The 23,179-nt window shown below is 45.4% G+C and overlaps 10 protein-coding genes across 10 annotated transcripts; 6 read left to right on the forward strand and 4 right to left on the reverse strand.

The window, feature by feature from the left end:
* Positions 1-5: 5 nt before the first annotated feature.
* FOMMEDRAFT_150846 (uncharacterized protein) lies at positions 6-260 on the forward strand (the record flags this gene model as incomplete). The annotated part of the gene is made up of 1 exon (XM_007262042.1): positions 6-260. A coding segment is annotated over one exon (255 nt), but the record flags the coding sequence as incomplete, so codon positions are not given.
* Positions 261-1,256: 996 nt separating this feature from the next.
* On the reverse strand, positions 1,257-2,815 carry FOMMEDRAFT_144210 (uncharacterized protein; the record flags this gene model as incomplete). Its single annotated transcript, XM_007262043.1, has 2 exons — positions 1,257-1,997; positions 2,197-2,815. The coding sequence occupies 2 exons, from the start codon at positions 2,813-2,815 to the stop codon at positions 1,579-1,581; spliced, it is 1,038 nt and encodes a 345-aa protein (XP_007262105.1). The 3' UTR covers positions 1,257-1,578.
* A 572-nt stretch (positions 2,816-3,387) lies between these two features.
* FOMMEDRAFT_164872 (uncharacterized protein) lies at positions 3,388-5,627 on the reverse strand. The gene is made up of 13 exons (XM_007262044.1): positions 5,194-5,627; positions 5,091-5,141; positions 4,985-5,006; positions 4,846-4,925; positions 4,774-4,790; positions 4,638-4,707; positions 4,379-4,586; positions 4,272-4,317; positions 4,138-4,206; positions 3,930-4,071; positions 3,778-3,851; positions 3,599-3,694; positions 3,388-3,528 (listed from the first exon to the last, which is right to left on the reverse strand). Exons 1-13 carry the CDS (start codon positions 5,416-5,418, stop codon positions 3,438-3,440), a joined length of 1,191 nt encoding a protein of 396 aa, XP_007262106.1. The 5' UTR covers positions 5,419-5,627; the 3' UTR covers positions 3,388-3,437.
* A 740-nt stretch (positions 5,628-6,367) lies between these two features.
* FOMMEDRAFT_74122 (uncharacterized protein) lies at positions 6,368-7,484 on the forward strand (the record flags this gene model as incomplete). Its single annotated transcript, XM_007262045.1, has 3 exons — positions 6,368-6,448; positions 6,519-6,706; positions 6,770-7,484. 3 exons carry the CDS (start codon positions 6,368-6,370, stop codon positions 7,482-7,484), a joined length of 984 nt encoding a protein of 327 aa, XP_007262107.1.
* A 507-nt stretch (positions 7,485-7,991) lies between these two features.
* FOMMEDRAFT_150850 (uncharacterized protein) lies at positions 7,992-10,185 on the forward strand (the record flags this gene model as incomplete). The annotated part of the gene is made up of 6 exons (XM_007262046.1): positions 7,992-8,198; positions 8,288-8,517; positions 8,572-9,052; positions 9,127-9,202; positions 9,937-10,033; positions 10,086-10,185. The coding sequence occupies 6 exons, from the start codon at positions 7,992-7,994 to the stop codon at positions 10,183-10,185; spliced, it is 1,191 nt and encodes a 396-aa protein (XP_007262108.1).
* A 40-nt stretch (positions 10,186-10,225) lies between these two features.
* On the reverse strand, positions 10,226-12,730 carry FOMMEDRAFT_150851 (WD40 repeat-like protein; the record flags this gene model as incomplete). Its single annotated transcript, XM_007262047.1, has 8 exons — positions 10,226-10,938; positions 10,998-11,303; positions 11,361-11,466; positions 11,519-11,572; positions 11,626-11,670; positions 11,727-12,095; positions 12,140-12,341; positions 12,408-12,730. The coding sequence occupies 8 exons, from the start codon at positions 12,728-12,730 to the stop codon at positions 10,226-10,228; spliced, it is 2,118 nt and encodes a 705-aa protein (XP_007262109.1).
* A 746-nt stretch (positions 12,731-13,476) lies between these two features.
* FOMMEDRAFT_150852 (uncharacterized protein) lies at positions 13,477-14,520 on the forward strand (the record flags this gene model as incomplete). Its single annotated transcript, XM_007262048.1, has 3 exons — positions 13,477-14,236; positions 14,289-14,414; positions 14,483-14,520. The coding sequence occupies 3 exons, from the start codon at positions 13,477-13,479 to the stop codon at positions 14,518-14,520; spliced, it is 924 nt and encodes a 307-aa protein (XP_007262110.1).
* A 91-nt stretch (positions 14,521-14,611) lies between these two features.
* FOMMEDRAFT_131079 (uncharacterized protein) lies at positions 14,612-14,845 on the forward strand (the record flags this gene model as incomplete). The annotated part of the gene is made up of 1 exon (XM_007262049.1): positions 14,612-14,845. The coding sequence occupies one exon, from the start codon at positions 14,612-14,614 to the stop codon at positions 14,843-14,845; it is 234 nt and encodes a 77-aa protein (XP_007262111.1).
* Positions 14,846-15,680: 835 nt separating this feature from the next.
* FOMMEDRAFT_138138 (uncharacterized protein) lies at positions 15,681-17,379 on the forward strand. The gene is made up of 4 exons (XM_007262050.1): positions 15,681-16,174; positions 16,263-16,492; positions 16,547-17,039; positions 17,108-17,379. Exons 1-4 carry the CDS (start codon positions 15,974-15,976, stop codon positions 17,231-17,233), a joined length of 1,050 nt encoding a protein of 349 aa, XP_007262112.1. The 5' UTR covers positions 15,681-15,973; the 3' UTR covers positions 17,234-17,379.
* Positions 17,380-20,232: 2,853 nt separating this feature from the next.
* On the reverse strand, positions 20,233-20,418 carry FOMMEDRAFT_52971 (uncharacterized protein; the record flags this gene model as incomplete). Its single annotated transcript, XM_007262051.1, has 1 exon — positions 20,233-20,418. A coding segment is annotated over one exon (186 nt), but the record flags the coding sequence as incomplete, so codon positions are not given.
* Positions 20,419-23,179: the final 2,761 nt, after the last annotated feature.

The raw sequence follows: 23,179 nt of genomic DNA on the forward strand, positions 1-23,179 counted from the left end.
CCAAGAACGCATTCATTGTCTTCCGTTGTAAATGCTGTTTGAAAAAGAACGAGGTGGAGGCTGCACTACCTGCAGAAGATGACCTGGTCGCACGACATCAGCGTCGAGCTGACCTCTCCAAAACGATCTCATACCAATGGGGTTCGCTGTTTGTAGAGGAACGTAAATACTGGGGCGAACTCGCGAAGCAGAGGAAGAAAGAGCACGAGGAGATGAATACCCATGGTACGTCTATCGGTTGTTGTGATTTGCTAAGGTAGTGATAGTTTTGTTTCTGTTATAATGTGTTAATATTATGTACCGTTCGGCGTTGTTAGTAAAGAATAAAATATTTAAATAAAATATATATTGTATAATAAGCCATTCAGATAAGATATAAGCTGTAAATTAACTTATTTAAGGATTATAAGATAGCAGAAGAAGTATTATGCCATATCAGAAGAGGGGTGCAATATATACCATTATAGACTTTCCTAAGAGCTATAATTCTTATATCCCCATTGTAAGGACATGTAATGTTTATTAATTCTCATAATATAAATCTGTCTTATTACAACCTTATAGTATCTTTTATATATCTTATCTAATGAGGGGTGCAATAAATGTCATTATGGATAATATTGTTTTTTTACATATTATATACACATATAAGAGTATATAATAATTAAGACTTTTTCCTGACGTAGTAGCAGGGTACTGCTTACTAGTTTCTCCTTTTCTGCACAATGTCTAAAGGAATAAATATTAATTTACGTTTCGTCAATTTGGTTATCCGTTCGTACGATCAAGACGAAGATAATTGATTGTTGGTCATTTAAGGAGTGCGAGGAGATACAGGCAAAAACTCTCTCCAGGAACCTGATAAATGAACACCTTGTTTCACCCTCCGCTCCCTTCTCCTTAAGCTTCTTGTTCTCCTTGTTAAAGTTTACGAACCAATTGGATCGATACACTTTACACTGAATTGTGGCCCAACGTTACGAAGCACGCCTCGTGCACCTACGTTGATTAATTAACAAGATAGTAGATACTTAGATAGACTCCACTAATAATTCCATAATCCGGGAGAACGCGGAGAAAACTTGCTGAAAGTATAGATTTACACAAGCTATCGCTGATTATAGAATATGTATTACTATTGGTTTTTGGAAACGTGCATACTAGGATTTTAATAAAGACATAATAGTCATAGACTGGTGTTTTCTCCAATTGCGTGTGAGGGGACGTACGGGCATTCTATAGTGGGTAAGAGTATGGCGATTATAATGGAGAGATATGATGGATAGGAGATAGACAATGATTCATGTTTGGATGTAAATATGATATGTGATACTAGATGAGAGCTGGAAAGTAGAGATAACAGAGGGGATACAGGCATTCCCGCGTACGTAGACAGGGCGTAAAAATAAGTCTGGGTTACACTACTTTAGTACCTTACGTCCAGCGTCGATAAACCATAGAAGCACATACAAGAGACCTCGAACAACAGGAAGAAAGAAGACGTACGGAGTACCGAAAAAAAAGGAGAAAAGAATATCTTAAGTGAAGAACATCGAATTTCCCATCGGTACATGAATATCAGCGACTCGCGAGGTTCGGTACCTCAACACAGTTAAATCGGTCATCTCCCCGGACACGCACGGTGAACGCAGCTTCGAATTCCTTATACATTTTTTCGCCTAAAACGGCAAATATTACACGGTCGAAGCTCCTACGGAAACGTGATTCCTCGCGACCGAGGAGGTCAGCCCAGATTGTCGCGATAGTGCGTACATCGTTTTGGAAGACACCACAGCCCCAGGCGCCGAGGACGAGATGTCGGACGCCGTTACGTTCGAAGGCGTATAGTGCGCGGGAGGCGCGTTCCCGCATCACGCGTTCAATTTTTGCGGTTTCGGACTTGGGTGAGAGGCGCCCCATGACGGATTGTTTTACGACGCCTGCGTTGACAGCTGGTGAAGTGAGGATGTCTGCGACTACCGGCCGTTGCCATGAACCTAGATAACAAGCAGTATTTATTTCAGTATACATACGCATATAGACACTGGGACATATATCGCTGATTATGACCATCAGCCTTGTAGTCATGAATCATAATCTCTCGGGCCCGAATATAACCATCGCACCCCAAGAGAGTCTGATTCACCGCCACAAGACAGCCGTAGTCATAAACGAACGAGAGACATAATGACTCACCTTCATCGTCTCGTAATAGCAGAACGTTAGGAGAATAGATCATCGAATGCGAATAGTAGCCAGCTTGTGGATCATGACGATGTAACGTGTAAAACGGTTCCGCAACAGGACACATCAAGGAAGGATACAGTGTAGACGATCGCGCGACGGATTCTTCTTGCGCCTCCGCACCATTCAGGAACCCACCACCTGGATGCTTCGCCGATGCGAAATTAAGTATCCCGATCTTATTATCATCGCGTTCCGTCTCGACGGAGCTAGACCCAAGTCGCGCTGTAGTAGTTGCGAGTAACCGCGCACCCGCGAGAGTCGAAGTTTGCATAATGAGGACCTTGCACTCCTTTTCGCGGCTGACCGTACTAGGAGTCGAGGGTACAGATTGTGAGGGTAGCTGAGCGCGAACGAGACACGACGAGCTCAAACACGGTGAGGATGCCCATGCTGACAATACGCCTTCCGCAGGGTACAATCGCGTATGCTCCACGCATCGTGAAATGGCCTCCGCAAGGAAAATCTGACCAACGTCCTCGACAATATAGGAGCCACGCTCGATCGCCTCCAGGGTCGTGTTCGCGATTTCGACAAGCCGCTTTTTCTTTGGGTTCTCCTTCCCGCGCATTGTGGTCATAGGTTGTCTGTGCGTGGATGGTCTAACGTGGGTGGCGGTTAGAGTGTAAGGAAGAGAGATTGATTGGGGCGATATAAATTGTGTTTGTAGCCCGGTGCTAGGATGTGCGGTGGCTGTGTGCACTGGATTCCCCAGTTCCAATTAGGGCAACTATACTGCTTCTCGCCGTTCAATCTTCACTTCTTTTCTCTCCCGTCCTTCCCTGATTTTCTCAGCGCGTATTGAATTATATTCTGGCATTCTCGCTCTGAACAGCTGGCAGAAAATGCCTCGGATGAAGGATACAGTCAATACACTCAGTTGGGATTTCGTAAACACCGTTTTGACCGTTTTCGCCGGAATCGACAGGATACCTCGACCCATTTGATATGCACAGGGCCCCTGTCATCACAATTTAATACGCTTCCGTATTCAGTGGCGCTACTATATCTTTTCCCTCTTTTCTAAACGCGATCACGCAATCTTCGTTGCAAAACCTGCTCTCAATCCACGAACCGCAGCCCTCATGCGTTGTTGCGTTTTTGCTCCGCCCCTTGAAAAGAGGAAAGAGAAAAAATAACTACTGGCATTCACAGCAATACAGTACAGACGAGCGCTTCCATCTGAAACAGCCTCATGTCGTATCACAGGTCCCGAACAGAGAAGCAGAACTACCGGTCAAAACAACGTTCTCGCACTCAAACTCAGCCGTCCCACTGGGTGCACTGATTACCGAGGAAATTAGACGTGGCAAGATCAAAACAACGCAAAAAAAGAAAAGAAAAAATGACGCACGAGAGATCAATATTTGAGACAGTGATGTTGCTACATCTGCCATCTGGAGAGCAGTCAAGTGACGCGACAGTCTTGCTCGTTCCGGTGCCCGAAATACTATTGGACAAGAACACCAAGTGTAAGTTAGTAGACAGCTTCAAAGGTGTTTCAAATGCGACAGTGATCGTCGTAAAACGTACTGGGTGAATACAACGTTTTGAATCAATGTGTTACTCGGGAACTCGGCACAGTCATCCGCAGAGGTCATATAACACTGAGTTTATCAAAGAAGCGTCAGTGGAACAACGTCCATTTACAAATACACCGGAAAATGTTTTCTTATCACCCATACCTGATCAATAACGATCGGATTGTCCACGGCGCTCTCGACGAAGTTTTCGAATGTGATATTCTTTACGATACCACTTCCGACGCCCGAGCCCGCCCAACATTTGATACGAGCGCCGTTCTCCGCGTTGGACATTCGGACATTTCTGCATTGAATATATCGCTTTAGCAACGAGAAGTACAGTGTAAATAGTTTGAAAACCTAGACACACGTTGCAGTCACGTTTTCGACAATATCAAACACGCCTTCGAATTGTCCAAGAGAGCCGACGGAGATACCGCTACAGAAGACCAGATGCAGTTCCGGTGAATATGTGCCCAGCAACAAATGAAACACATGTCTTACTGAGAGCCCGAGCAAGTCAAATTTGACACAAGGATATTTGTGGCATCTGCATCCGTATATTACATTGATGAGTTTCCTGAGTCTTACAGAAAGAATGTCCGACTCACTCGGTTTAAAGCTCACACAATCATCCCCATTATTAATTACACTGTCCTTGATGACTACCTGATCCGTGCGGTAGATGTCCCAACCATCCGTATTTGCGATCTTTGCACTCGATGTCGAGACTGCGGTAAGATTTATCCCGGAATAAGTGACATTTACGGATGAATGTGCGAGGTTGAACCATTCTGGAGAATTAATCATTTTAATGTTCTATTTGTTTTTTCAGCTTCATTATACTTGTCGTGGAGTAATAGGACGTACCTCAACAAGGACGTTCGTTCCATTGAAAATCGTAAGAATAATGGGACGGAGTAGTGAATCGTCCTTTTTGCTGTAAATAACATAGATCCATCTTTCAGTGATTCTGGAAAGGCATGAACTGCGAAACATAACGTACAACGCATCGTACCATACCTATGTGCGGAGATATCAGGAAGACGACAAGATATTATGAGTAATTGTAGCTTACTTGACCAGAGCCATCAAGCGTTCCGCCGCCATCCATCACGATGTTTGAGCCACCGAGGAACCAATATGTTATCTGGGTTTCTAAGCGATGCCGTTGTATTGAATTAAAGGCAATCAATTTGCACATTAAGATTACTTACGGAAAGTGATAGGAAATGCGTTCTATATAAGAAATGAGATGCAAGATGCACCACAGTATGCGTACTTTAGCTCCTTATGCGATTATACTGATAAATGACAACGTACTGCAACCCAATAATCAATATCCGGGTTAAATTTGACCGTTCCTTCCAAAATCTGTATGCTGTTTGATCATAGACCTCAATATCAAAACAAATATAAGTCTTACAACATGTTTATTTTGTGCCCCTGTCATATCCATTTTGGTACTGATATTGAGAGTGGTATCTGCGGGGATCACGATTTCTGGACATGCTGGATCGAGAACAGCAGAGACGAAGGTCGGAGCATCATCACCACCGCTTGCCGAAAGTGTACAAGGTGCTTGAGCTGCCAGTGACGCCGCCAAAGCTCCTGTCATATACAGACAACATAACAAGCCGAAGACTAGCATATTGGTATTCTTTTGAAAGAGTATCGAACCGTATGAGTTGGGTCTGTAGGTTGAGTAGGAGACTCTTGTTCTTATATATCTGTCTTCTAGAGGAGCATCCAAGAAGCCTAGGCGGCTGACCAGTACACAGTATATGTTTAGAAGGCCGATATAGCGGTCCGAGACCTCTCGCAGAACTTATATGTCGTGACGTCTGCAGAGACGGTCCGGTTGAGACTTCGACTGCCAGCAAAGACTTTGGACGAGAGAGCCATTCCCTACTGCGGAAAGTCACGAGGCCAAGACCGAATTCCGAATTGCACGAAGTCAGGAACGCATGCTTCCGAAATTACTGAGAGCACTGATGAGGAACTCGTTTACCGTAGATCCTAATCTCACGGAATTGATTCAAGGAGGAAATTTCGGAGTAGATGCTGCCTCATGCAAAAAGCCTCCGTTTTGCAGCGGGGATCTACATTCGCAAGCTGTATATTCTGACTCCGATGGTGAATTCTACGTTCCACACGGGGTCAGTTGGTGGTGTCTTTGCCATTGCACGTCATGGAGTTAGTGCGAAATAAAGGTGTAAATGGGCATGCATTGCCTGTTACATAATTTGAAACTGTACAGTTGACGCGGCCACGTGCCTATGACCTATTACCAACCACCCGATTTGCACGCGTCGATCACAAAAGCACGCCTGGATCTGTTTTTCTCAGCCATGCATCAATTGCATGTCTGCTGTAAACCACCAACTTTCACAGGACGCGTAAGCCACATTTCGACCTACTATTTTGATTAAGCTTGAGCAATGCCATATCCGCCTCTTCAACCTCATCAAGGTGTGCTATCTGTCGACATCAGCGGCTATAGCCACAATATGAACCATCAATCCGAGTCCGACGACGAGGACGTACCGCCGTCGCCTGCTTCAGTAGCTAGTGACACCAGTGCTGGCAGCTGGGGGAAGATGTCGCAAGTTTCTAGAGGCCCTCCGACCCCTAGGCGTCACTCGGACTTGTACATTGACAGCGGCGACGTCGTCTTTCTTGTACGTTCCTCAACTCCATTTGAAGTAATTGGAAGTCCGTTTGAGCTTGACATGTGTTGTACTTGATTAGGTTGAATCACAATTATTCAAAGTGCACCGTTATTTCTTCGTGCGAGAGTCTCAAAGATTCAAAGATATGCTCAATGCGTCTCACCGACCCAACGGTCAACGAATCGGTACTTCGGACTCAAATCCCCTTGAACTTCGTGGCGTCACAGCGAAGGACTTTACTCGCTTCCTTTGGGTCTTTTACAATCCGTATGTGCCTCTGTTTCTATTCTAGTTACAAGCATGACTCAACTGTTTTCTTCGTTATGCCAGTGATTACTCGTATGAGGCGTCTGTGAACAAATGGTCATCTATCCTACGTCTCGCCCATACTTGGAAATTCCCAAAAGTAAAAGAGCTCGCAGTCCGTGAGATGGACAAACTCGAGATCTCACCAGTCGACAAGGCCGTCATGGCACGCGAATTCGAGGTCGACCCGAAGCGCAGATGGCTGGAGACAGCCTACGCGGAACTTGGCGCGCGGGAACAGCCTATCACTAAGGAAGAAGGAACCCGCCTTGGTCTCGATGTCGTGCTTCATCTGGCCGAAGTCCGCGAACGGATTCGTGAGCGCAGGCGTCTTGAGGCTGAAGCACGTGAAGCTGCCTCTGTTGCAGCATCGAGACACCCCCGCTCGCCCATGCTGAGTTCATACGAGCAGCTGACGAGACATCGCCGGAGCCCACTTCCAGCCGCTCCCGTAACGGATTGGCCCCAGTATGTTGCTACTGTTGCTACTGACTCGCGACCTATATCTCCTGCGGAAAGTGAAAGGTCCTACGATCCCAAGTTAGCGGAATCCACGTACCTACCACCTCGTCCAGCGACACCCCCGCAATATCGCAACCAGTCGATGTCGCGTAGTGGTAGCTCACTCAGTCCTCGTTCTTTGACTACTCCACCCCGGCAGTTCTCATCCGTTGATCATCAAAAGGTTTATACCGAAGAAGATGTTGCTGCTGTAAAATCTGTCTTTACCGCGCAATAACTGGTTCTTCATGCTCGTTCTCTCAAAATATATGCTAACATTTAGGACGCGTTTCTTGATATGTAGTATAGTCGATGTATTTTGTCCAATCCTTATGGTATAGAGTAGAGTGTCCTTCCCAAGGATTTGAAATGGATGGATTTGGATTACGTCAGCGAATTGCTTATGTACAGATCAACCATGAGGCAGAATGAAAGTCAAACCTAAAGCATCAACTTGTTGCGTCGAGGAAATATTCCTCCTTAGAATAGCGTGTCGATTTGTGGAGATTGGTGCATAGGCACCCAAGTTTCCCGCACGCCAGTTGTAATACCAGCGCCTATTTGTACAAGGTTTGAACAAAAAAACCGCCTACTTTCGGATCATACAAATACAGCACAGCTTTAAAGTATCCAGGAGTTCATATCAAAACGGGCGCACAAACAACGGTGCAGTTAGTGCGTGGCTCGTTCCTCACCCTTTCCTCCTCCTCTCTTGTCAGGTAGCGCTGCGCCCCTGTTGGCAGGGATGACTATACCGTCCGCCATATATTCAGATTTGCAGCCTAACGTGCTTGGATTGGCACCAGCATCAACTTCAACAAGCTACGATGAGCCACAAGCGTCTGCATTGCCGATGCAGGATGCCGTAGAGAGTGAAAGTGTGGGTGGACAAGTGGGCTCAGTGACGAGACATGAGACGTATTATATTCCGAGTGGAGATGTCGTCTTTCAGGTACGTCCAAAATCGTGGAATTAAAGGGCCTCGATACCTTCGGAAGAATTGGAGTGTAAAAGACTGATTTAGGCGCCCAAACGAAATAGGTTGAAAATACACTCTTCCGAGTACACCGATATTTCTTCGAACGTGAATCTGCACCATTCCGAGATATGCTTTCCCTTCCAATGCCTGGCGGGCAGAACTCAAACACCGGTTCGGACAAGGGAAAATCACCATCACGTCAACCAGAAGGAACAACAGATGAGAGCCCAATAAATCTCCCGCAGGTGACAAGCGATGATTTCGCGAGCCTCCTTTGGGTGTTTTACAATCCGTAAGTCTTATATGTAGTTCCCGTTCACAACTCCAAAGCTCACTTCAGAGAAAGAACATATTACCAATACAACCAGCCAATCGAAACGTGGGCGTCTATCCTCCACCTCGCACACCGCTGGGACTTCCCATCCATCCGTGCTCTCGCCTTCCACGAACTCGAGGGTGCACCTCCCGCAGCTCGTCTTGTCCTTGGAGAAAAATACGAAGCACCAACGGACTGGCGCATGCGTGCTATGATGGAGCTTGTGACGCGTAAAAAGCCACTCACTGCTTCAGAAGGTGAAGAATTGGGCTCGACTCTCGTGGTGCAAATCGCAGAAATGAGGGAAAATATGCGAGGAGGGAAGGATACGCTTTATGGTCGAAGGATGGACTATTTTCACGATCGTCGCAGGTCGTACTCTCCAAGGCGATCCCGCACACCTTCGCCCCATCCAGTCATTATACAGCCTCCTATACCGGTACAGCCACCACCGCCGCATTTTCTAATTCCACCTTCGCCCGGTCCAACCCCAATAATTATACCTGGGCCAGTGCGTGTTCTTACTTCCATTCCACATAATTTGGAATCGCTCAATCACTCTCGGTGTTAACTTATTTCGATCAGGTTCATATCGGAACACTTTCAATACCTTCCAGCAGCTCCCTTCATATCCCCAGCATGTACGGTCAATATAACGACGGTAGGAAGAAATGGCGCTCAAGGGCAAAGGATATGTTTCGACGTCTATCCCGAATCTCATTTTTGCACAAGGGGTAAAGGTACATGATGATTTTGTGAGGTGAAGCGAGGCTGCTCGAGATGCTATGTCAGTTTCCGAAAGCTATTTGGGTCCTTGGTGTATGATAGTAAGATGATATCTTTGATATACTTCTAGTATAACTTTTGTATTATTTTCACGTATGCATATTCAACTGGGACTTACAACGACTTAATTTGATATTAGTTTGGTGCATCAACTATCGCATTATTCAATGTTTTATCCAATTATTGACGACGATTCAATGAGCAGTACAGTATTTCGTGTAACAGTAATATGTGGGCGTAGGTGTTCTTCGAGGGATTTATTACACATGCCGAATTTCGCGCCGAGTCGCCACTCACAAGATATCAATAGTTTATTCTATAATGTTGTAAGGCTAAGCAAATGTCGGATACCGGTACAAATTAAAAGCCATGTGTGAGTCGGGATGACCCCATAGACAAGTGTGATCAACGGGTTCAACATCTTCGCAAAATTCTTATGGTTTCAATACGATACATGCGTGGAATTTCCTCGCTCCGATCCGAACCTCTCAAGCGATACAAATATTAAACTAGTTGCCCATTCACGCGTATACGCGAATAATATGCATATTCTTGTCGAACTCATGTACTAATGCAGACTAATTCATTCATTACCGTGTTCATGGACAGATATCAACGAACTTCGCGATCCATTGAAAGGTATCATAAATACGGGACCACAGTCTCAGACGCATCCTTCGCTTCACGAACATGGTTTGGACCTGCGGTACCTGTCTGGCAATATAATCACCTTCGCGCGCATGGTGTCATTGCTGCAGGCTGGCGGATAACGTCTCAGCTATCCCCCAGATTCGAACTGTTGTATCGGCAGACCCGGATGCGATATGTTTTCCGTCCGGAGAGAATGCAACCGAATAAACGTGCCAAAATGTCCGGGAAGAGGTTCAGTTTCTCCGACCTACTTCCCTGTTGTAGCATCCCATAGTCGAATTGTATTATCCCAAGACCCAGATGTGCTGTGGCTCCCGTCTGGAGAGAATACAACCGACTGAACTATATTATCATGTCCATGAAGAGGTTCCCCAACTTGCATGCCTCTCGCGACATCCCAAAGACGAGTTGTTCTGCCTTGAGACCCAGACGCGATGCGACTCCCGTCTGGAGAGAATGCAACTGACTCAACCCACTGGTCATGTCCGCGAAGAGGGTCCCCGACTTGCATACCCATCGCGACATCCCAAAGTCGAATTGATTTGTCCACAGACCCTGATGCGATGCGACTCCCGTCTTGAGAGAATGCAACCGACTCAACCGGGCCATCATGTCCGCGAAGAAGTTCTTCGACTTGCGTGGCCGTCACGACATCCCAAAGTCGAATTGTTCCATCCCAAGATCCAGATGCGATGCGACTCCCGTCTGGTGAGAACGCAACCGAGCGAACAGAATATTGATATCCGCGAAGTAGTTCCCTGATTTGCACGCCAGTCGCAGCATCCCAGAGTCGAACTGTGCAGTCTACCGAGGCAGACGCGATGCGACTACCATCAGGAGAGAATGCCACGCTGCGGACACCGTCTATGTGTCCTATAAGTACCTGGTTGGGTAGTATTGTCAGAGCATCCCGTAATTGACCGGTTGTGTCTTTCGCTCCAAAGGCGATAGGATGACTGGCTATAATAATGATCAATGTAACTACTTTCTAACTGCTGTCTGGCTGAAAGCTGACATACAGATTCGGGATTCTTTCATTTGCACTTCTGTATTGGGGACAGAGGCAACTTCTTTCCCTTTCCCTTTAGAAGGCCCCGTATTGATGAATTTGTCATCTTCATAGATTCCTTCGCTGTCTTCTCTGGATTGCTTCAAGTTAGACACAGAGACAACTTCTTTCCACTTTACCGATGGGGCTTGACTGATCCAGTCATCGCCTTTGTAATCGAGTTTACCGTCTGCCACAGAGTCCTTGTAAGGCAGAACTGTCGGACCTGCACTGCTCGAGACAACGGCCGCCAACGGTAACATCTTCAACGTCCCAACTATTACAAACCACGTATCGGCTTAATCAACTGGAACGCATAAAAGGGATGACTTACCCGTTTTCTGCACTTGAGGATCAAATTCCACCTTAATCTCCAACCCTATTGCACGAAATTCCTCACGACTCCACGATGCTGGTTGTTCTGTGTGATTACCAATAACCTGAACGACCAAATATTAATAACACGAATGGGGCTGATATTCTCTAGCTAACCTTCGCTAAATAACAAATGTCGGATTCATTAATGATAGCGATCTCTGCATTCGTCTTTTGCCCGGTTTCAGTTTAACTTGGCACTTGCATCCGAAGAACTCACTCACATGCTTAAAGACAAGGTCCATCGCAAAATTGTGATCTGCAATAACCTATACGGAGGCAATTGTCATTAGAGAGCCGCATATTGTACACAGAACGCACTAACCTCGTCAATCTGACTTTCTTCGTCAGAGTCAAAACCAATCGGAAAGACATCAGCGTAGGTGTCATCGTCTCCATCCATGTCAAGATTTCCAGGTCCAGCAGCCGCTCGTAGTTTCACGGGTAAGATGCGCCTTTTTGCGACGCGGTACCCGCGCAGAAATAAACATTGATCTTTGAATGCTTCGGCAGTTCCGGGAGATGTAGCATCACCATCCAGTAGATAATGTCGTTCGGAGGGATTATAAGGGTTAGACCTAATGCGTACGGGGACGTCAAGGGTAGACTCTGATCCTCTGGAAAACGAAGCGGTGGCGGTGGCCATAATACTACCTATTGTGAGAGAAATAGATCCCTCGATGTTCGGTGTGCGCTAGTAGCTGTTGCCCAATTAGCAGTAAGGTCATGCCCAGTCACGAAAATCATATTCTGTAACTCGAAGGCAATTCCTGTGTCACGAATAAAATTTTCCCATGATTCGAAGTGCTTGAGCATGTACTTGCGCAAGAGAATATGACGAGTCGCATCTATCCGTTCCGCACTGTTCTTTAAACAGAACGCAGCACCTTGCTGACTGGAGACTGTAAAATTGACCCTCATTCCGGCAGAAGCATTTGTTCTGGAGGCGAAGAAAAAAGCGGGTTATTTTAATACAAATTTCGGACGAATAAACAAAAGCAAATACTTTGAGAATTCGACACTACCTTCAATCTGGTGAACATGCTGTGACTTATACCAGAGTCCCGGTTCCAACGCTTGCCTTGCTTTCGTTAATTTACACCACTCTTCCAATGGCTCGAAGTCCTCAGGAACTCCGTATCGAGCATTGATCTCATGGTCCGCTTGCGCAAAGCAGTTGAATATTCTCGTGAAATATCCATCTTTGTCTGCAATGCCAACATCGCCTATACGGACATGATCGTAGTCCGCTGGGTTTGGCTCGTATAGCGGGAGTCCATACCCGAGAGACCGAAGTTCCTTCTGGTAAACCTTGCACTCGAGACTCATCGACTACGAGGATGGGGAGGGCTTGCGAAGGTACTCATAACAGACCGACGCTTATAGATAGGCAACACCGCAGTGCTGTGAGTCCTGGGGAAACCTTCCATCTTCCCATCCATAAACACCGTGATGCACGTTTGAATTCAGAAATAGTTCCTTACAATGCATGAAGTTCAGAGCTGTGTATCGCGATGCAGGGTGTGCATCCTCAGCAGGGAGAGGCTATGATGAAGACGATCCATTCAGTTCAGTGCCCGATATGACCGTGTAAGGTCAGATTTTCCGGTTGATTTCCTAAAGGTTCTTTCATTTATATAGATTCCGACGATCAAAAGATGCATTGCCATTACCAATTCGACTTTGTTCCTTTATGTAGCACTAGGCTCAGTGAAACTCAAAGCAACAATAGCCAACAAAGCGGACGAATGAGATAGAGGTCAACGTTGCTCAGAAGCACACTCTCTCTGCCTCTCATCGTTTCTGCTCCATTATCCGTGGGAACAAGTTTGCTAATCATCTACAAATCTCTTTCCTTTTACAAATTTTCTGGAGCCAGAATACTGTTGTCCGCTATAAACATTGACTTTGTTATTCTTATAATATTTTAATTTACCTGTAAGAATTCTAGTCTGGATTCTATTCCGGTCATGAGTACTACACGTGAGACCAAGAGTTGCCGCTGTCGTCGCAGTTTCCCTTCTTCTTTCTCGTCAATTTACCACAACTCCACATGTATTCTCTTCTGGATTGCCATGCGCTCTGGTGCCGAGTCTTTAAAGCGTACGAAGCCTACCAAACGACCTCTGCAGGCCATCGATCCAGATCCTCCGCCAACAAGCAAGCACTGTCGACTTAAGCCGCCGCCAACTCCCTCGCCAACTGCATTGCCAACTTACATCCAGCCCTACAAAAGACGACCCTCGCACAAGCAGCCAAGCAAAGCTTCGCGTCCTCTCAAACGAGTCTGTGAAGAACCCGATTCTGAGCCTGCGAATAAGCGCAAAGTTCTCAATTGGCTCTCAACCATCGAATCAGTAACTGCCCCGCCAGAAGTCACCAGCAGCAAGACCTTTGGGACCGTGGGCGAACCCTCCTCTCCTCACACCTCTTCTCACACATTGCAAGCGGTGATGGATCGAATATCGCAGAAAGAAGGACAAAACTCTGGGGCAAGCTCGATTGGATCCTCTCAAAGTGAGATACCCAGTACCTCGAATCCCATATTCCGTTCGGTACTCTCTAGGAACCATGTCACGATCGACCCTTCAGGAAGGGAAATGTCGCCAGAAGTCAGAGGTTTGGTAGAGACACACATTCTCAAGAGACGATTATCTCCGCGACCAGAGGATGAAGACAAGTCGAAAGTCGTGGACCAAGTACTGAAAGTTTGGGACAAGTCCGAACCCACCGTATCGGACATCATTGAGAGTCTTGCGTTCCCTGTCGACCGTCGCGGCATTGCAGAAGGACACAACACACAATGGTCTACCAAACCGATGCCGAGAAATGCTAGTTATCTGTATCCACTGCCTGCACCGAAATTACGGATATCCCACTGGCCAAGATTCCGACTGGACTGATACGGAAATTGCCGCTGCAGATCATCACGCGGCACGGCCATATACACAACCGACGGAAGAAAACATACTCCCGTTCTTTGTAGTCGAGGTCAAATCAGAGGCTACTGGCAGTACGTTATATGAGGCTGAAAGTCAAGCTGCAATTAGTGGCGCTCACAGTGTCCACGCACTGCTCTAGCTGCGTGGGCAGGCCGATCCCTCGACGAGGCCGACTAGCACCGACTCGGTCGTTTTTTCGGCTACAGTCAGTCAGAGAGCCGCTGTCTTTCATGTTCACTGGTATTCCCCGGAGAAGGATAAAGTCTATATGTCTCACATCGACTCGTTGACGTTTATGAAGGACTCGGACATCCAACGATGCTGCGATCTTGTCAAGAGCATTCTTGATTATGGTCTGAACATCCGACAACCGATTGTTAGAGAAGTGCTGGGATCTTTGAATCCAATCCCAACACATTGGAAAAGGGGTCGAACTGTCAGTTCTGTTGCAAATACAGATGAGTTATTCACCAGTGATGATGGAAGGGCTAACAAGAGTTAATGTATCTAGTTAGAAATAGTGGGAATAGTAACTTAGCTTTTTGTTTCTCTCCACTTAATGTGACCAAATTCATGTTGTTGTTCACTGTCCCAACTATCTTCAAATAACCCACCTACTCTACAGACAATGGTCAAGGTGAAGTATGTAAGTGCTACTCTCTGGGATAGTTAATGGCATCTGAGCAGAAGAGACCTGCTCATAGAATGCTCTGTAGACAAGATTGTGTTTAATAAACACCATCTGGTGCTAATGATCCACTTCTTATAACTTGGAAAGGGGTACATGCTAAATATACAATACAGTACCCTGCAAACATGTCGTAGTACACATTGAAATAATCAAATGGGTCTTTCTAGGCAGCTTTCACTGTGTTTCAAGTGAATCTACAAGAGTTCCACTAGATATGTTAAGGACTTTACCTCTGTGTGGGAAGCGGAACATCTATGACCCCAAGCTAGTGGGATCAACGTACTACCTCGCCCAGCGACACCCTCGTAATATCACAATCAGTCTATGTCGCGCAGCGATAGCTCGCTCGACCGCGTTCTTTGACCACGCCATCTGAACATTATTCGCCGAATATCGGATAGAGAAGAGGACGTCGCTGCTGTAAAATCTATCTTGACTGAGCAATAGCTCGGCTTTTGTCCCCGTGCGCTCTAAAATATATCCTTCAATTTGGTCGTCTTTATAGTCAATGTATTTTATCCAATCCTTGTGGTGTAGAGTAAGCGCATTTCACAAAAAGAGAACCTCGAATTAGATGGATTCAGATTACGTCAGTGGAATGCTTACAAATTGGCCATGAGGCAGAATGAAAGTCAAACTTCTGCTCAAGCATCAACTTGTCGCGTCGAGGAATTGTTCATCCTTGCAATGGCATGTCGATTCATGCAGGGGTTGGTGCATGCACCGGACTACCTCCAACGCAGTCATCGCAGTTCCAGCACCTTATTGTTCAAGGTTTGAATGGGAAACTACCTATCTTTGGACCATACAAGTATCGCACAGCTTCACATACCCAGGAGACTGTAACAACACGTGCGCATGATGGTGTAGTTAGTGCGTTACTTGTCCTTCTTCCTCTCCTTCTCGTCGTTCGGTTAGCTTTGCGTGCTGTGCGCAAGGATGGCCGTCGCATCTGAATCTTCAGGTTTGCAGCTTAGTCTACTTGATTCGGCTCCAGCGTCGTCTTCGGGAGGCTTTGGAGTAAATACTGCATCAGCATTTCCGTCGCAGGATAACACAAAGAGCAAAAGCACAGATGGTCCCACTGCTGTGACGAGACATGAAACATATTACATTCAGAGTGGGGACATTGTTTTTCAGGTATGTTCAACTTTCTGGACTTACAGGACGACGATGCCTTGGGAAGAGAAGAACCGTAAGGAACTGATTGAGATGCGCAAACGAATAGGTTGAAGATACACTATTCCGCGTACACCGATATTTCTTTGAGCGTGAATCAGGGCTGTTCCGTGACATGCTGTCCCTCCCAACACCTAGCGAGGCGAATTCAAGTACCGATGCGGATAAAGAAAAATCGGCGCTACGCCAACTTGAAGGAACAACGGACAACAATCCGATCAATCTTCCGCAAGTGACAAGCGACGATTTCACAAGCTTCCTCTGGGTATTTTACAATCCGTGAGTCTTACATGTCATTACCATCCACTACTCCAACGCTCACACCAATGACAGAACACATTATCAATACCAGGCACCAATTCAAACATGGGTATCTATCCTCCGTCTCGCTCATCGTTGGGACTTCCCATCCATTTGTGCTCTCGCTTTCCAGGAACTCGAAAGTGCTCCACCCACGATGCGTCTTAACCTCGGAGATAAATACGATGCTCCAACGGACTGGCGCATGCATGCTATGATGGAGCTCGTGTTTCGTCGTAAAGCGCTCACTGCTTCGGAGGGGGAAGAGTTGGGTCCGTCTTTGGTAGTGCGGATTGCGGAAATGCGAGAGAATACGCGGGGAGGGAAGGATTCGCTCCATGAGCGAAGGCTGGACTATTTCTACGATCACCGCAATTCATATTCGCCAAGACGATCGCGCACACCGTCACCGCAACCAGTTGCTTTTGAACCTTTACCACACACTGTGCCGCCTCCGGTCATAATCCAGCCTCCTATCATCATTCCGCCTCCGCCCATGGCACCTCCCGATTTGGCGCCCGTGCCGGTGCGTATTTCCATCTTGCATTATACGGAGGAGCTTATTCACCCATGTCATTAACTTGTATTGATCAGGTCTATGATCCACCGCCTTCTACAGCTTCCAGCTTGGACAGTGAAAATAACGGAGGAACGATAAAATGGCACTCAAGGGCAGAGGCGATGTTCCGTCGTTTGTCCAGAATCTCATTTTTTACGTAGGGGTAACGTTACGTGAATGTTTGCGAGGCGAAGTGAGGCTATTGATTTGACACCACTATTTCTAAAAGTTACGTGGGTCCTTAATGTCTGATCTGTAACGTATTTTGAAGCACTCGTGTATTATTTTCCAATGCATCTAACTGGGACTTACGAAGACTTAACTTGATGATAGTTTGGTGCATCAAGTATCGCATCATCCAGTATTTTATCCAATTATTAACGAGAATTTAAGGGGCAATACACTATCTCCATTAACACGTTGGCAGTAGGTATTCTCCGAGGATATTTGGCACATGTTGAATTTCGCGCTGAGCCCCCGCTCACAAGATATCAATAGTTTGTAATGTCTTAAGGTTAAGTAAATGTTAGATACCGGTACAACTTAGAAGTCATGTGTGGGCTGGGATGACATCATAGATAAGCGTGGTTGACAGGTTCACCGGCTTTGCAATATTCTTATGGTTTCAATACAATATGTGTAGAAATTCCTAACATTGATCCCCAATCCTCAAGCACTGCAAATATCTAACAAGTTGCTCATCCACGCGTGTATGCAAACAACAAATACATTCTTGCTGAAGCAACAAACTAATTACAAAAGATAACTACATTCCTATAAATCCACAACTAGCACAAGCTAATTTTATTATACATTTGACTATGTTACTGAAACTGAAATTATCTGTGTATGCACAGTTCAACTAGATTATGAGCTGCAATGTGATAATGATAATCTAATAATGTAGAACTTTCCCCTGAATCAAATTGCTATCCTTTGCTGGAGATGACAGAATTTGCGATTCGACCTTACAACCCCCAATTGCACAAGCCCTGAAGGCCCTGCAATTGAGGATCTCGACCAGAATTTGCAATTCGAACTGCACATCCAAAATTGCAGGGACCTTTGGAGTCACTGCAATTTGGGGTGTGCAGTTCGAATAGCGAAATTCTGGTCAACCCTAATGCTATCAACACGACATGACTTATGACAAAGGACAGAACTGCATAATGTACTGGACGCAGCATGCCATAGTCGAATTGATCCGTCATCAGAGGCAGAAGCTACGCTATTCCTGTCTGAAGAGAATGCTACTGTTAGGACTGCAAAACCACACCCTTGAGCTCCAAGATATGCATACCTGTTGTTACATCCCATATTCGTATTGTTCCATCATGCTCAATCGGCTGTATCGTCTCCAGACAGGAGTCGCATAATACCCGGGCCTTATGGTCGTTGTGTTTGCAGAGAAGTTCTCCGACTAGTATGAATGTCCCGCTATCCCATATTCGCATCGATCTGTCATAAGACCTAGGTGCAATGCAACGCCCGTCTGGAGAGAATGCAACCGACAGAATACAGACATCGTGCCCGCAGAGAGGTTCCTCGGTTCGCATGCCTGTTTTACCATCGCGGCTTCGACTTGTTTTGTCACAAGGCGTAGATGCAATGCGACTCTCGTCTTGAGAATACGCAACTGGTAAACTACAGAGCACATGTTCGTGGAGAGATCCCACGACTGGTGTGCCCGCCTCGCAATCCGGATTATCCGAGATTTTGATTGTTCTGTTGCAAGGATTGGATACAATGTGACCATTGCCAATCATTACAAAGGGAGAGGGTGCTTGGTTCAATTCACACCCAGATCCAGGAAAAACGAAAACATTTTCTGAGGTAGCAAATGGTTAAACTTAATTTCAAACCCTTTGGTGACTGAAGAAGACGCACCGTTGTCTGTCACGTGCATGTCTAAACAGGAAACAGATGCGAAATCCTCCAGATTGGTGAGTATATCGCCATGAACCCATTCGTTGTTCATCGCATGTTGCTTCTCGAACGAGAAAGAGACAGCTCCTTGTCCTGTTTCTAATGGTATTGGAAAGCTGAGCACTGTTTCTGCATAATCCGGAACTGCCCGAGGATATTGTCGTTGACATCTCAGACTGGTCAGGGATGCACTTTCTGGTCTGATGTGTATCAAAGGTAACATCATCGTTTTCCTGATTCTACCTATTACCAATCACGTATTGTTCAATTGACTGTAAAGCATAAAGGAATATAGCATACCTGGTTTTACGTCACAAAGTGCATTGCAACTCTGAGATCAAATATAAATAAACCGAAAGATAATAATATCTCCAAGCTCACCTTTGGTAAGTGACTGATGTTGAGCTCATTGACAACAGTAATGTCTGTATCCGTCTTTCACTGCCTTCAGTACAGCATAATGGCATCCTTGCAGAAGAAACTCACATGATTGAAGGTTAGATCCTTTGTGAAGTTATTATCCACAATACCCTATAAAGTGACCATTCTCATCAGAGAGCTGACACTTGTACAGGGAGTGCACAAACCTTGTCGACATTGTTATCTCCGTCTCTAGCCATGTCAAGTTTTTGAGGACCAACAGCTGTATATGGTTCTGCAAGCCTGATGAGCCCTGTTACAGTGTAAGATTGCTGAACGTCAATGTGTTGATCTTTAGATGGTTCAGGAATTCCAGGAGCTGGAGCACCACCTTGTGGCAAGTAATATTGTCTGGAATGGCTATAAGGGTCAGGCCAAATGCACACAGGAACATCTAGAGTGCATTGTGATTCTTTGGAAGAGCCAATTGTGGTGGGTGAAAGACTGCCAATCTCAATGACAGACTGTCCTTTTGACACCCTATACAGACTTGATACAGTATCCACCATAGTAGTAAGGTTGTGATGAGTCACAAGTGTTGCATCAGTATGTTTCCTGTTGTGCACCAGGTAGGAGGTTGGGTTTTGATGGCTGGATGTAGTGAAGCTGTCCTTCGAACCTACAGATGTATTTTTTCTAGAAACGGCGAAGATGCAGAAGTTTTAATCCGAACTGAAGGCGACTGGAAAATCTGCCAAGAAACTACTCACGTAGAGAATTCGACACCACCTTCATTTTGGTGAGCGGCTTGTGACTTGTACCCGTGGCCTAAATCTAATGCTTGTCTGGCTATCATTGATCGACGCTTATCTTCCAATGGCTCGAAGTTCTCAGGGACACCGTATTGATCATTGATCCCATGATCAGCTTGTGCGAAGCAGTTGAAGACCCGTATGAAATATCCATCTCTGTGGGTAATGCCAACATCTCCTATATGCACGCGATCATACTCCGCTGGTTTGGGCTCGTATGCAGGGTATCCATACCCCATTGATTGGAGTTCCCTTTGGCAAACTTCGCGATAGAAACAGTTATCTGTAGCAGTACATGAGTAAGTGGACTCTCTAACTTCTGGTCGACTGAAGACCAACGTACCAGTTAAAGGTTTGATCATTTGAACTTCCTTCCTAGAGGCAGAAGTAACTTCATTTCCCTTTCCTTTCGAAGATATTAGGCCAAGACACCCATCATCCTTGCAACCCTGCTTTTTATCTGTCATAGGTTGCTTCTGGTCAGAGAACCCCCTTCCTTTCAATGATGTTGGACAGATAAGTCCATCGTTCTTATATCCCCAACCCTCATTCACTGCAGGGTGCTCACAAGACAGAGCTATAGATGGTTCACTACTTGAGGCAAGGGTTTCCAAAGTTAATATCTCCAATGTTCCGACTATTATTGGTAACTTATTGTTTAGCCGACCATGCAACATGTCAAGTATTGCATACCTATTTTTTGCAATTGGTGATCAAATTCTGCCTCAATAATGAACCCCATAGCTCGAAGTTCCTCGCAGCTCTTCAATGCCAATTGTTCTGTACTATTATCGGTAGCCTGAATGGTTAAATATGAGTAAGACGAAAGGTGCTGACGCTCTCCAGACTGACCTTTGCTAAGAGACTGACATCGGATTCGTTGACGATAGCGACCTCTGCATTCGTCTTTCGCGGTCTTCAGGGCACTATAATACCCACCTTTGATGAACACACTCACAAGTTTAAAGATTAGGTCCGTTGCAAAACTGTGATCGGCAATATCCTATATGTCAACATTCCTATTATAAAGCTGCTTCTCGTGCGAAGAACGTACAGTACGAACCTCGTCGACGATATCCTCTTCATCAGCGTCGAATCCAATCGAAACGACATCGGCGTAGGTATCTTCATCTCCATCCATGTCGAGATTCGCGGGGCCTGCTGCTGCCCGAAGTTTCGGAGGTATGATGGGCCTTTTTGCGACGCGGAATCCCCAAAGGAATATGCATTGATCCTTGAATGGTTCTGTGCTTCCACGAGTTGGAGAGTCACTCTTGAACAAGTGATGACGTTTGGGAGGGTTATAAGGATTAGGTCCAATGTGTACAGGGACGTCAAAAGTGGATTCTGACACTCTAGAGAATGAGGCACTTGCAGTGGTCAGACTGCCACCGACCATAACCGCAAGCGATCCTCTTGATGTCCTGTGTACATTGGTTGCGGTCGCCCACTCGGCAGTTAAGTCATGCCCGGTCACAAAGACCATGTCATGCAGCTCGAACTCAAAGCCTTGATTGCGAATGAATTGCTCCCACGACTCAAAGTATTTTATCACGTATTTCTTCAGAGGAAGACTACATGTTGCATCTATACACTCTACACTATGTTTCAAACAGAAGGCTGCTGCTTGCTGACTAGAGCCAGCAAAATTGACCTTCAAGTTTGCAGGAACTTTCATCCTAGAGCAGCAATCGATACGAGTAATTTTAGGCAAGGTTTCAAACAGATAGAAACGCCCGCACGTTGAGAAATCAACACTGCCTTCGATTTGGTGAAGATGGTGTGATTTGTACCAGGAACCTGACTCTAGCACCTGTCTCGGCATTGCTTGCCGGAACTTAGCATCCAACGGCTCAAAGTCTTCGGGTACACCGTATCAAGCATTGATCCCATGATCAGCTTGTGCGAAGCAGTTGAAGACCCGTATGAAATATCCATCTCTGTGGGTAATACCAACATCTCCTATACGCACGCGATCATACTCTGCTGGATTGGGCTCGTATACAGGGTATCCATGCCCCATTGATCAGAGTTCCCTTTGGTAAACTTTGCACTCGAGACTCACTGAACAGGAGAGCGGGTTCTGGTTAACAGGCAGCCCTCCAACAGACTCACGCTTTTATTCACTGGTAACGTTGCAAGGCTGTGAGTCTGTACTAAACCTTTGTCCTTCTGTTCGCGCGCGCTGTAAGGCTGTTCTCATACCAAAGTGGTTCTATATGATAGATGAAGTCCAATTCTGTACATTGCAATACAGGAAGATTCACAGCATAATCCATTCCTAACAAGGAAATGCTGTACTGATGGGAATTCATCTGTTTTAGTGCCTCAAGGATGGTAGTGTACACACTTGGTTTTTCTAGTATATTGACAAACAGTTCTTGAAAGTTCTTTCATTAGGGTGATTTAAGCAGTTAAATAATAAACTGTCATACTAATTCAGTATTATATCTTTATACACTTTCACACATCATGAAAAAGTCTTAAGTATTATACTTGCTTGTAATCTTGTATATTTTATAAAATTTATAAAATTTGTCCAATTACTTATAATCTTCCTGGGGGGTTAAGCAAGGAAAGTACAATGTTAAATAAGCAAGAAAAAATACTTTTAAAACTTGGCAATTTCTGATATAATTTTATAAATTGTCAAGTTATACAAGTGATTATAATATACTTCCTAAATTACAAGGTTAAGACATACTTATTAATTTGTGACAGTGTAATATCTGCTTATAATGCTTACAAGCCATTACAAGTGTTTGAATAGCTTGCTTTTGCTTACTACACAATTTTATATCAAATAATTAATCAAATATAATTATATTTAAATTATAGAATACAAAAATAGTAAATAATGCACTATTTCTACAGTCCCAACCCCTACACCACCAGCTGCCTCTGCCTCATTCTTCTACAAGTGGGATTTGTGTTGGACAAGGATGAACACATTCTCAGGCTGTTCAATGTAGTCTTTGTCACTATGTTTTGGTTGTTGCTTGGTCCCTA

The sequence above is a fragment of the Fomitiporia mediterranea genome (assembly GCF_000271605.1).
Source record: "Fomitiporia mediterranea MF3/22 unplaced genomic scaffold FOMMEscaffold_1, whole genome shotgun sequence".
Taxonomy (NCBI): Eukaryota; Fungi; Basidiomycota; class Agaricomycetes; order Hymenochaetales; family Hymenochaetaceae; genus Fomitiporia; species Fomitiporia mediterranea.